This window comes from Anopheles moucheti, unplaced genomic scaffold, assembly GCF_943734755.1.
Source record: "Anopheles moucheti unplaced genomic scaffold, idAnoMoucSN_F20_07 putative_Y_43, whole genome shotgun sequence".
Lineage (NCBI taxonomy): Eukaryota > Metazoa > Arthropoda > Insecta > Diptera > Culicidae > Anopheles > Anopheles moucheti.
In genome coordinates this window covers 107730-120252 of record NW_026453693.1, presented here as the reverse complement: position 1 = coordinate 120252, position 12523 = coordinate 107730, and the positions used below count along the sequence as shown (strand labels likewise).

The 12523-nt window shown below is 40.8% G+C and overlaps 1 protein-coding gene across 1 annotated transcript; it reads left to right on the top strand.

The window, feature by feature from the left end:
- Nucleotides 1-2156: 2156 nt before the first annotated feature.
- On the top strand, nt 2157-5957 carry LOC128309298 (uncharacterized). Its single transcript, XM_053045655.1, has one exon. The coding sequence runs from the start codon at nt 2157-2159 to the stop codon at nt 5955-5957; it is 3801 nt and encodes a 1266-aa protein (XP_052901615.1).
- The last annotated feature ends 6566 nt before the right edge of the window (nt 5958-12523 follow it).

Below are 12523 nucleotides of genomic sequence, written 5' to 3'. Positions count from 1 at the left end.
ATAGACAGTTTTTGTATGAAAACTCATTCCTGGTGGAACTTCATAGCAAAGTACAAAGTTCGTTTTGGATGGACAAAGTTAGTTGAAATAGACAGTTTTTGCATGAAAACTCATTCCTGGTGGAACTTCATAGCAAAGTACAAAGTTCGTTTTGGATGGATCAATTTAGTTGAAATAGACAGTTTTTGCATGAAAACTCATTCCTGGTGGAACTTCATAGCAAAGTACAAAGTTCGTTTTGGATGGACAAAGTTAGTTGAAATAGACAGTTTTTGCATGAAAACTCATTCCTGGTGGAACTTCATAGCAAAGTAAAAAGTTCGTTTTGGATGGATCAATTTAGTTGAAATAGACAGTTGTTCACGCACAACAACAACACACCAGGACGAATTGACAGTTGACGATCGGTTTCGTCAAGCTTCGTCAACTGTCGGAATGTGAGTGCCAGGGGCACTCAATAGAGGTTATAAATACTGGTGCAAAAATATAAATCGATCTCTTTTTTCTACTCAACGCCTCGACTCCGGTAAATATTACAGCCAGCAAAATAAATCCGAAATCCGCAAATTCGTTCATGGTGCCGTGACCAGGATCCGACGAACTTGGTTATTGTAATTCTGCCGATTCTCGCGAGTTTTTCTTTCCGCGCCACATATTTACCGCGTCACATCACAACCGTTTTTTTTCGCGACCGTCGAAAATTTGTTTCATACACGACCATGCCAGCGTCGACCGTAATACTATCATCGCGAAGGACAATCTTGCTTGTCACTTTAGACCGTCACGAGAAGTTCCTTCTCGATTTTCTCCCCGAGCGAGACGAGATAGAGGTGGAAACGCGCATTGCCAAGTTCGAGCAACTTTCCATCGATTTGGAGAAGATTCAAAGGCAGTTAGAAGATGCAGCGATCACTCCAGAAGAAATAGCTCACAATGCCGCTTTACGCGATGATTTTGAGCCGCGTTTGATACGGGCTCACTCCCAGTTAAAACTAAAAAGGGCACATATTCCTCGGGACAATATTTCGCAACCAAACGCAGGCTTCAATCCACTGCACAATATGAAGCTTCCCTCCATTGCACTTCCAGAATACAATGGTGATTATATGCAGTGGCTGACGTTCAGAGACACATTTGAAGGATTAATTCATGATAATCCTGATTTACCTTCCATACAAAAATTCCACTATTTGCGAGCATCCTTAAAGGGAGAAGCCGCCAAGGTAATAGAATCCATTACCATTAGTGCCGCGAATTATGAAATTGCATGGAAGATGCTAACAGAACGCTACTCGAACGAATATTTGCTTAAAAAACAGCACTTGCATGCATTGTTTGGAATGGCCACTGTAAAACGGGAAAGTGCATCCACGCTTCACCATCTTGTCGATGAGTTCGAACACCATAAGACGACGCTAAGCCACTTGGGTGAAAATACAGAGGCTTGGAGTAGCTTGCTTGAGCATTTGTTGTGCACGAAATTACCGATGACAACACTGCGTGATTGGGAAGAGTTCGCTTCCAATAATGAAAATCCAAGCTACCAGAGCTTGGTTGCATTTTTGCAGCGACGAATGCGGGTGTTAGAAACCATGATGGTAAACAATCCCGATGCGCCCTCTACCGGTAATAATACGCACTTCACACCAAAACAAGCGAATCTCACTCGGCTGTCTAGTTTCCCGTCCACCTCTCATGACGCGCGAAAATGCATCATATGCCACCAGGAGCACAACCTCACTAAATGCCCGCGATTCATAGCTATGAGTCCGGAAGAACGATACCGTAGCGTAATGTTTCATAAGTTATGCATTAACTGTTTGCGGGACAATCATCGAGCTCGCGATTGCTCTTCGCAATACAAATGCAGAAACTGCCACTCAGCGCACCACACACTATTACACTCACAACACAATGCTCACGGAGCACTTCCCACTGCAACCACTATGACAGCTGCGCGAACTGTTCCGGCGAACCAACCACACAACACAGACGATCACAGCACAAACACCCAGAGACACTATGTGGCTGCACACGCAGGCCAGCAGACATATGATCATGTCTTTCTGCAAACAGCCATAGTGCACATTGTTGATGCACATGGTATTGTGCACCCAGCTCGAGCATTATTGGACAGTGCCTCTCAGCCTGACCTAATGAGCACCAAGCTTGCTAATAGGTTAGCTTTGAAGCACGATCCTATCAGCATCACTCTTATCGGTGCGGGTCATTCTTCCACCCCTGTGCGAAAATCGGTGCGTGCGAAGATATCTTCCCGAACGAGCCCGTATGAGCTGAATGCTGATTTTTTGATAGTTGACAATTTGATCGGGGATTTGCCAGCGCATGATGTGCGCACCGATGAATGGCAAATACCGCCGAATTTCATTCTTGCCGACCCCCAGTTCAATAAGTCGGCACCGCTCGATCTCATCCTCGGTGCCCGGCATTATCATGAATTCTTCCAAAGCGGGGCTCAATATCGAATTGCTATCCATCTTCCGGTCCTTATGGAGAGTATGTTCGGGTGGATCGTGAGCGGTTCAGCATCTATCCCGAATATTAATAATGATACATCCTACGCCTCTTCCGTTGCTTGCATGAGCACGCTCGATGAAACCCTCGAGCGATTCTGGAAAATGGAAGAGCTACACGTTAGAGATGGCCTTTCACCTGAAGAACGGTATTGCGAAAATTTATACCTAGATACGACACAACGAGACGATACAGGTCGTTATATTGTTCGCTTACCAAAGAAGTCAGACTTTAAAGAAAAGCTCGGATTATCGAAATCATCGGCCCTACGACGCTTCACTATGCTTGAAAGACGATTAGAACGCGATCCTCGTATTAAGGCAGCATACCACGAATTCATGCGAGAGTATTTGGAGCTAGGACATATGTCACTACTGCGAGCTCCAGATGACGATGAATCAGCATACTATCTGCCGCACCATCCCGTTTTTAAGGCGTCGAGTTCTACAACAAAAACAAGAGTGGTATTTGACGGCTCTGCAAAAACCTCTTCAGGATACTCCCTGAACGATATGTTATGTGTGGGTCCAGCAGTTCAGGATGAATTACTAGACATCATCCTTCGATTTCGCACATACAAAGTGACTGTTGTTGGCGATATCGCTAAAATGTATCGCCAAATTCTGCTTCATCCCGATGACAGAAGCTACGTCCGCATTTGCTTCCGATTTACTCCCCATTCACCGATCCAGTATTACGAGCTGAACACCGTAACGTATGGTTTATCCCCTTCATCCTTCTTGGCAACTCGAACATTGCAACAGCTTGCCGACGATGAGGGTACCGCGCATCCGGTTGCCGCAGACGCTCTGAAGAACAACTTTTACGTTGACGATTTCATCGGGGGTGCAGATTCCATTGAAAGTGCTCGTCATCTACGGTTAGAACTAAGTAAATTATTGTCGAAAGGTGGATTCGAATTAAGAAAGTGGACTTCCAACCGGTTAGAAGTACTTACCGGTCTAGCATCGGATCAGATCGGAACACAGTCAGCTTTACAATTCATGCCCGACGAAACGATTAAAGCTCTCGGCATTTCGTGGGAGCCTGAACACGACGTACTATCATTTCCGTCCGCGATTTACACCGACACAACATGTACTACTAAAAGAACGATTCTTTCTAGCATAGCCCGCATGTTCGATCCGCTTGGTCTAGTGGCTCCAATAGTTGTTCGCTCAAAAATAATGATGCAGGAGCTATGGTTACAGAAAGCTGGCTGGGACGATCCCGTTCCTGATTCTATCTGCAAGAAATGGAAAGATATTCAACATGATTGGCCACTTTTATCCAGTTTCAAAATAGATCGTTATGCTCTATTACCTGGTAGTCGATTGCAGCTACATACCTTTTGTGATGCATCTGAAGCAGCCTACGGAGCCTGCATCTATGTTCGTTGCGAAGGTGCGCAAGGACGGGTTCACATCACTCTACTTGCATCCAAGTCACGAGTGGCACCGCTTAAGCGTGTCACGCTTCCACGGCTTGAACTGTGCGCTGCGGTATTAGGCGCTCATCTTTACGATCGAGTCAAGAAGGCGATGGGACTAACTGCAGCAGAATCATACTTTTGGTCCGATTCGACTGTCACCCTTAAGTGGATCGGTGGCTCACCTAACACTTGGGCGACGTTTGTAGCTAATCGAGTGGCCGAGGTGCAACACTACACACATCCACGACAGTGGAGGCATGTTCCCGGTTCAACAAATCCTGCAGATCTGGTATCACGCGGCATGGCAGCGGTGGATTTCCTGAAGAGCAAGCTATGGAGTTCCGGCCCTGAATGGTTGGCGTTATCTTCATCTCAATGGCCCGACTTCTGCCCTGAACCGGACGAGAACTCAAATCTCGAGATTCGTAAGGTGAGCGCTGCCTTTACTAACTATGTCACTAATCATCCTTGGTTTACGATGTGTTCCAGCTACACGCGATTGTTGCGTATTATTGCACTCTGCATTCGCTTCACACGTAACGTCAAGGAGAAAGCACGAACTCAGCAAACATCGCTACGCATCACTACACCATTGAGCATCACTCCCGAGGATACCGAAGCTGCTAAAACTGTGCTATGTCGCTTAGCACAGCAAGACGAATTTACAACCGAGCTAAAGCAATTGACTAAGGGTGAAGCAATCGCAAAGCAATCACCGTTACGAAGACTAAACCCATTCCTCGATGAACAAGGAATATTGCGTGTGGGAGGACGATTGAAGCTATCGCAACTTCCATACCAATCGCAACACCCCATTGTGCTTCCCAAGAATCACAAATTTGGCGAGCTCATCGCGGCTTACCATCATGAGAAGCTCATGCATGGCGGCGGACGACTACTACTTTCCCAAATACGTGAAACGTATTGGCCACTAGATGGAAGACACCTAGTGAAGAGAATCGTAAGGAACTGCTTCCGTTGCATACGCCAAGAACCCCGCCTGGAGGAACAACAAGTCGGCCAACTCCCACCACCGCGCGTCACTCCCAGCCGGCCTTTTTCTGTTACCGGAGTAGATTACGCTGGCCCTTTCTACTTGAAGCCTGCGCACCGGCGTGCAGCGGCGGCGAAGAGCTACTTGTGCGTCTTCGTGTGCTTCGCAACGAAGGCAGTCCACTTAGAACTGGTTGGGGACCTCACTACCGCGGGATTCTTAGCGGCCTTACGTCGTTTCACATCCAGGCGCGGATTACCTGCACACATACACTCGGACAACGGAAAAAACTTTGAAGGAGCCGCGCACGAGCTCCGTGAACTTTTCCGCATGTTCCGCGATGAACAGCAGCAACACATCATCGCTAATGAATGTGCCAACAAGGGAATCACTTGGCATTTTACCCCTCCCAAGGCTCCCCACTTCGGCGGATTGTGGGAAGCAGCGGTAAAAACGGCCAAGCGACATCTTTACCGACATCTAGGCAGCACTAGGCTGTCCTACGAGGGATACAGCACCATCCTTCAGCAGATAGAGGCCGCAATGAATTCACGACCTTTATTGCCCACCTCAGACGACCCGAACGATTTGGCAGCACTTACCCCAGCGCATTTCCTCATCGGCACATCCATGCATTCGGTTCCTACTCCAGATTACACTGGATTGAAGATGTGCACACTTGATGAACTCCAAAAGTGGCAACTGATGTTCCAACGTTTCTGGAAACATTGGACATCGGAGTATCTACAAGAATTGCAAAAGGACAACATGAGGCATCACCGAACCAATGATATACTACCTGGACGATTAGTCATCCTGATGGATGAATCCCTACCAACAACCCGATGGCCCCTCGCACGCATCATCGACGTTCATCCGGGCCAGGACCAACTCACACGAGTGGTTAAACTAAAAACCGCCAAGGGGATCCTCACACGTCCGATCACAAAGATTTGTATTTTACCACTCGCCGCTGACCCGAACACCACGTGCTAACAACTTAAGTTGTTTTTCTTTTTATTATGACATTCTGTCATGGGGGGGAGGATGTTCACGCACAACAACAACACACCAGGACGAATTGACAGTTGACGATCGGTTTCGTCAAGTTTCGTCAACTGTCGGAATGTGAGTGCCACGGGCACTCAATAGAGGTTATAAATACTGGTGCAAAAATATAAATCGATCTCTTTTTTCTACTCAACGCCTCGACTCCGGTAAATATTACAGCCAGCAAAATAAATCCGAAATCCGCAAATTCGTTCAACAGTTTTTGCATGAAAACTCATTCCTGGTGGAACTTCATAGCAAAGTACAAAGTTCGTTTTGGATGGATCAATTTAGTTGAAATAGACAGTTTTTGCATGAAAACTCATTCCTGGTGGAACTTCATAGCAAAGTAAAAAGTTTGTTTTGGATGGACGAATTAAGTTGAAATAGACAGTTTTTGTATGAAAACTCATTCCTGGTGGAACTTTATAGCAAAGTACAAAGTTCGTTTTGGATGGACAAAGTTAGTTGCAACAGACAGTATTTGCATGAAAACTCATTCCTGGTGGAACTTCATAGCAAAGTACAAAGCTCGTTTTGGATGGATCAATTTAGTTGAAATAGACAGTTTTTGCATGAAAACTCATTCCTGGTGGAACTTCATAGCAAAGTACAAAGTTCGTTTTGGATGGACAAAGTTAGTTGAAATAGACAGTTTTTGCATGAAAACTCATTCCTGGTGGAACTTCATAGCAAAGTAAAAAGTTTGTTTTGGATGGACGAATTAAGTAGAAATAGACAGTTTTTGTATGAAAACTCATTCCTGGTGGAACTTCATAGCAAAGTACAAAGTTTGTTTTGGATGGACGAATTAAGTTGAAATAGACAGTTTTTGTATGAAAACTCATTCCTGGTGGAACTTCATAGCAAAGTACAAAGTTCGTTTTGGATGGACAAAGTTAGTTGAAATAGACAGTTTTTGCATGAAAACTCATTCCTGGTGGAACTTCATAGCAAAGTAAAAAGTTCGTTTTGGATGGATCAATTTAGTTGAAATAGACAGTTTTTGCATGAAAACTCATTCCTGGTGGAACTTCATAGCAAAGTACAAAGTTCGTTTTGGATGGACAAAGTTAGTTGAAATAGACAGTTTTTGCATGAAAACTCATTCCTGGTGGAACTTCATAGCAAAGTAAAAAGTTCGTTTTGGATGGATCAATTTAGTTGAAATAGACAGTTTTTGCATGAAAACTCATTCCTGGTGGAACTTCATAGCAAAGTAAAAAGTTTGTTTTGGATGGACGAATTAAGTTGAAATAGACAGTTTTTGTATGAAAACTCATTCCTGGTGGAACTTCATAGCAAAGTACAAAGTTCGTTTTGGATGGACAAAGTTAGTTGAAATAGACAGTTTTTGCATGAAAACTCATTCCTGGTGGAACTTCATAGCAAAGTACAAAGCTCGTTTTGGATGGATCAATTTAGTTGAAATAGACAGTTTTTGCATGAAAACTCATTCCTGGTGGAACTTCATAGCAAAGTACAAAGTTCGTTTTGGATGGATCAATTTAGTTGAAATAGACAGTTTTTGCATGAAAACTCATTCCTGGTGGAACTTCATAGCAAAGTACAAAGCTCGTTTTGGATGGATCAATTTAGTTGAAATAGACAGTTTTTGCATGAAAACTCATTCCTGGTGGAACTTCATAGCAAAGTACAAAGTTCGTTTTGGATGGATCAATTTAGTTGAAATAGACAGTTTTTGCATGAAAACTCATTCCTGGTGGAACTTCATAGCAAAGTACAAAGTTCGTTTTGGATGGACGAATTAAGTTGAAATAGACAGTTTTTGTATGAAAACTCATTCCTGGTGGAACTTCATAGCAAAGTACAAAGTTCGTATCGGATGGACGAATTAAGTTGAAATAGACAGTTTTTGCATGAAAACTCATTCCTGGTGGAACTTCATAGCAAAGAACAAAGTTCGTTTTGGATGGACAAAGTTAGTTGAAATAGACAGTTTTTGTATGAAAACTCATTCCTGGTGGAACTTCATAGCAAAGTACAAAGTTCGTTTTGGATGGACAAAGTTAGTTGAAATAGACAGTTTTTGCATGAAAACTCATTCCTGGTGGAACTTCATAGCAAAGTACAAAGCTCGTTTTGGATGGACAAAGTTAGTTGAAATAGACAGTTTTTGCATAAAAACTCATTCCTGGTGGAACTTCATAGCAAAGTACAAAGTTCGTTTTGGATGGATCAATTTAGTTGAAATAGACAGTTTTTGCATGAAAACTCATTCCTGGTGGAACTTCATAGCAAAGTACAAAGCTCGTTTTGGATGGATCAATTTAGTTGAAATAGACAGTTTTTGCATGAAAACTCATTCCTGGTGGAACTTCATAGCAAAGTACAAAGTTCGTTTTGGATGGATCAATTTAGTTGAAATAGACAGTTTTTGCATGAAAACTCATTCCTGGTGGAACTTCATAGCAAAGTACAAAGTTCGTTTTGGATGGATCAATTTAGTTGAAATAGACAGTTTTTGCATGAAAACTCATTCCTGGTGGAACTTCATAGCAAAGTACAAAGTTCATTTTGGATGGATCAATTTAGTTGAAATAGACAGTTTTTGCATGAAAACTCATTCCTGGTGGAACTTCATAGCAAAGTACAAAGTTCGTTTTGGATGGATCAATTTAGTTGAAATAGACAGTTTTTGCATGAAAACTCATTCCTGGTGGAACTTCATAGCAAAGTACAAAGTTCGTTTTGGATGGATCAATTTAGTTGAAATAGACAGTTTTTGCATGAAAACTCATTCCTGGTGGAACTTCATAGCAAAGTACAAAGCTCGTTTTGGATGGATCAATTTAGTTGAAATAGACAGTTTTTGCATGAAAACTCATTCCTGGTGGAACTTCATAGCAAAGTACAAAGTTCGTTTTGGATGGATCAATTTAGTTGAAATAGACAGTTTTTGCATGAAAACTCATTCCTGGTGGAACTTCATAGCAAAGTACAAAGTTCGTTTTGGATGGATCAATTTAGTTGAAATAGACAGTTTTTGCATGAAAACTCATTCCTGGTGGAACTTCATAGCAAAGTACAAAGTTCGTTTTGGATGGATCAATTTAGTTGAAATAGACAGTTTTTGCATGAAAACTCATTCCTGGTGGAACTTCATAGCAAAGTACAAAGTTCGTTTTGGATGGATCAATTTAGTTGAAATAGACAGTTTTTGCATGAAAACTCATTCCTGGTGGAACTTCATAGCAAAGTACAAAGTTCGTTTTGGATGGATCAATTTAGTTGAAATAGACAGTTTTTGCATGAAAACTCATTCCTGGTGGAACTTCATAGCAAAGTACAAAGTTCGTTTTGGATGGATCAATTTAGTTGAAATAGACAGTTTTTGCATGAAAACTCATTCCTGGTGGAACTTCATAGCAAAGTACAAAGTTCGTTTTGGATGGACAAAGTTAGTTGAAATAGACAGTTTTTGCATAAAAACTCATTCCTGGTGGAACTTCATAGCAAAGTACAAAGTTCGTTTTGGATGGATCAATTTAGTTGAAATAGACAGTTTTTGCATGAAAACTCATTCCTGGTGGAACTTCATAGCAAAGTACAAAGTTCGTTTTGGATGGATCAATTTAGTTGAAATAGACAGTTTTTGCATGAAAACTCATTCCTGGTGGAACTTCATAGCAAAGTACAAAGTTCGTTTTGGATGGATCAATTTAGTTGAAATAGACAGTTTTTGCATGAAAACTCATTCCTGGTGGAACTTCATAGCAAAGTACAAAGTTCGTTTTGGATGGACGAATTAAGTTGAAATAGACAGTTTTTGTATGAAAACTCATTCCTGGTGGAACTTCATAGCAAAGTACAAAGTTCGAAACAGATGGACGAATTAAGTTGAAATAGACAGTTTTTGCATGAAAACTCATTCCTGGTGGAACTTCATAGCAAAGTACAAAGTTCGTTTTGGATGGACAAAGTTAGTTGAAATAGACAGTTTTTGCATGAAAACTCATTGCTGGTGGAACTTCATAGCAAAGTACAAAGTTCGTTTTGGATGGATCAATTTAGTTGAAATAGACAGTTTTTGCATGAAAACTCATTCCTGGTGGAACTTCATAGCAAAGTACAAAGTTCGTTTTGGATGGACAAAGTTAGTTGAAATAGACAGTTTTTGCATAAAAACTCATTCCCGGTGGAACTTCATAGCAAAGTACAAAGTTCGTTTTGGATGGATCAATTTAGTTGAAATAGACAGTTTTTGCATGAAAACTCATTCCTGGTGGAACTTCATAGCAAAGTACAAAGTTCGTTTTGGATGGACAAAGTTAGTTGAAATAGACAGTTTTTGCATGAAAACTCATTCCTGGTGGAACTTCATAGCAAAGTACAAAGTTCGTTTTGGATGGACAAAGTTAGTTGAAATAGACAGGTTTTGCATGAAAACTCATTCCTGGTGGAACTTCATAGCAAAGTACAAAGTTCGTTTTGGATGGATCAATTTAGTTGAAATAGACAGTTTTTGCATGAAAACTCATTCCTGGTGGAACTTCATAGCAAAGTACAAAGTTCGTTTTGGATGGATCAATTTAGTTGAAATAGACAGTTTTTGCATGAAAACTCATTCCTGGTGGAACTTCATAGCAAAGTACAAAGTTAGTTTTGGATGGATCAATTTAGTTGAAATAGACAGTTTTTGCATGAAAACTCATTCCTGGTGGAACTTCATAGCAAAGTACAAAGTTCGTTTTGGATGGATCAATTTAGTTGAAATAGACAGTTTTTGCATGAAAACTCATTCCTGGTGGAACTTCATAGCAAAGTACAAAGCTCGTTTTGGATGGATCAATTTAGTTGAAATAGACAGTTTTTGCATGAAAACTCATTCCTGGTGGAACTTCATAGCAAAGTACAAAGTTCGTTTTGGATGGATCAATTTAGTTGAAATAGACAGTTTTTGCATGAAAACTCATTCCTGGTGGAACTTCATAGCAAAGTACAAAGTTCGTTTTGGATGGATCAATTTAGTTGAAATAGACAGTTTTTGCATGAAAACTCATTCCTGGTGGAACTTCATAGCAAAGTACAAAGTTCGTTTTGGATGGATCAATTTAGTTGAAATAGACAGTTTTTGCATGAAAACTCATTCCTGGTGGAACTTCATAGCAAAGTACAAAGTTCGTTTTGGATGGATCAATTTAGTTGAAATAGACAGTTTTTGCATGAAAACTCATTCCTGGTGGAACTTCATAGCAAAGTACAAAGTTCGTTTTGGATGGATCAATTTAGTTGAAATAGACAGTTTTTGCATGAAAACTCATTCCTGGTGGAACTTCATAGCAAAGTACAAAGTTCGTTTTGGATGGATCAATTTAGTTGAAATAGACAGTTTTTGCATGAAAACTCATTCCTGGTGGAACTTCATAGCAAAGTACAAAGTTCGTTTTGGATGGACAAAGTTAGTTGAAATAGACAGTTTTTGCATAAAAACTCATTCCTGGTGGAACTTCATAGCAAAGTACAAAGTTCGTTTTGGATGGATCAATTTAGTTGAAATAGACAGTTTTTGCATGAAAACTCATTCCTGGTGGAACTTCATAGCAAAGTACAAAGTTCGTTTTGGATGGATCAATTTAGTTGAAATAGACAGTTTTTGCATGAAAACTCATTCCTGGTGGAACTTCATAGCAAAGTACAAAGTTCGTTTTGGATGGATCAATTTAGTTGAAATAGACAGTTTTTGCATGAAAACTCATTCCTGGTGGAACTTCATAGCAAAGTACAAAGTTCGTTTTGGATGGACGAATTAAGTTGAAATAGACAGTTTTTGTATGAAAACTCATTCCTGGTGGAACTTCATAGCAAAGTACAAAGTTCGAAACAGATGGACGAATTAAGTTGAAATAGACAGTTTTTGCATGAAAACTCATTCCTGGTGGAACTTCATAGCAAAGTACAAAGTTCGTTTTGGATGGACAAAGTTAGTTGAAATAGACAGTTTTTGCATGAAAACTCATTCCTGGTGGAACTTCATAGCAAAGTACAAAGTTCGTTTTGGATGGATCAATTTAGTTGAAATAGACAGTTTTTGCATGAAAACTCATTCCTGGTGGAACTTCATAGCAAAGTACAAAGTTCGTTTTGGATGGACAAAGTTAGTTGAAATAGACAGTTTTTGCATAAAAACTCATTCCCGGTGGAACTTCATAGCAAAGTACAAAGTTCGTTTTGGATGGATCAATTTAGTTGAAATAGACAGTTTTTGCATGAAAACTCATTCCTGGTGGAACTTCATAGCAAAGTACAAAGTTCGTTTTGGATGGACAAAGTTAGTTGAAATAGACAGTTTTTGCATGAAAACTCATTCCTGGTGGAACTTCATAGCAAAGTACAAAGTTCGTTTTGGATGGACAAAGTTAGTTGAAATAGACAGGTTTTGCATGAAAACTCATTCCTGGTGGAACTTCATAGCAAAGTACAAAGTTCGTTTTGGATGGATCAATTTAGTTGAAATAGACAGTTTTTGCATGAAAACTCATTCCTGGTGG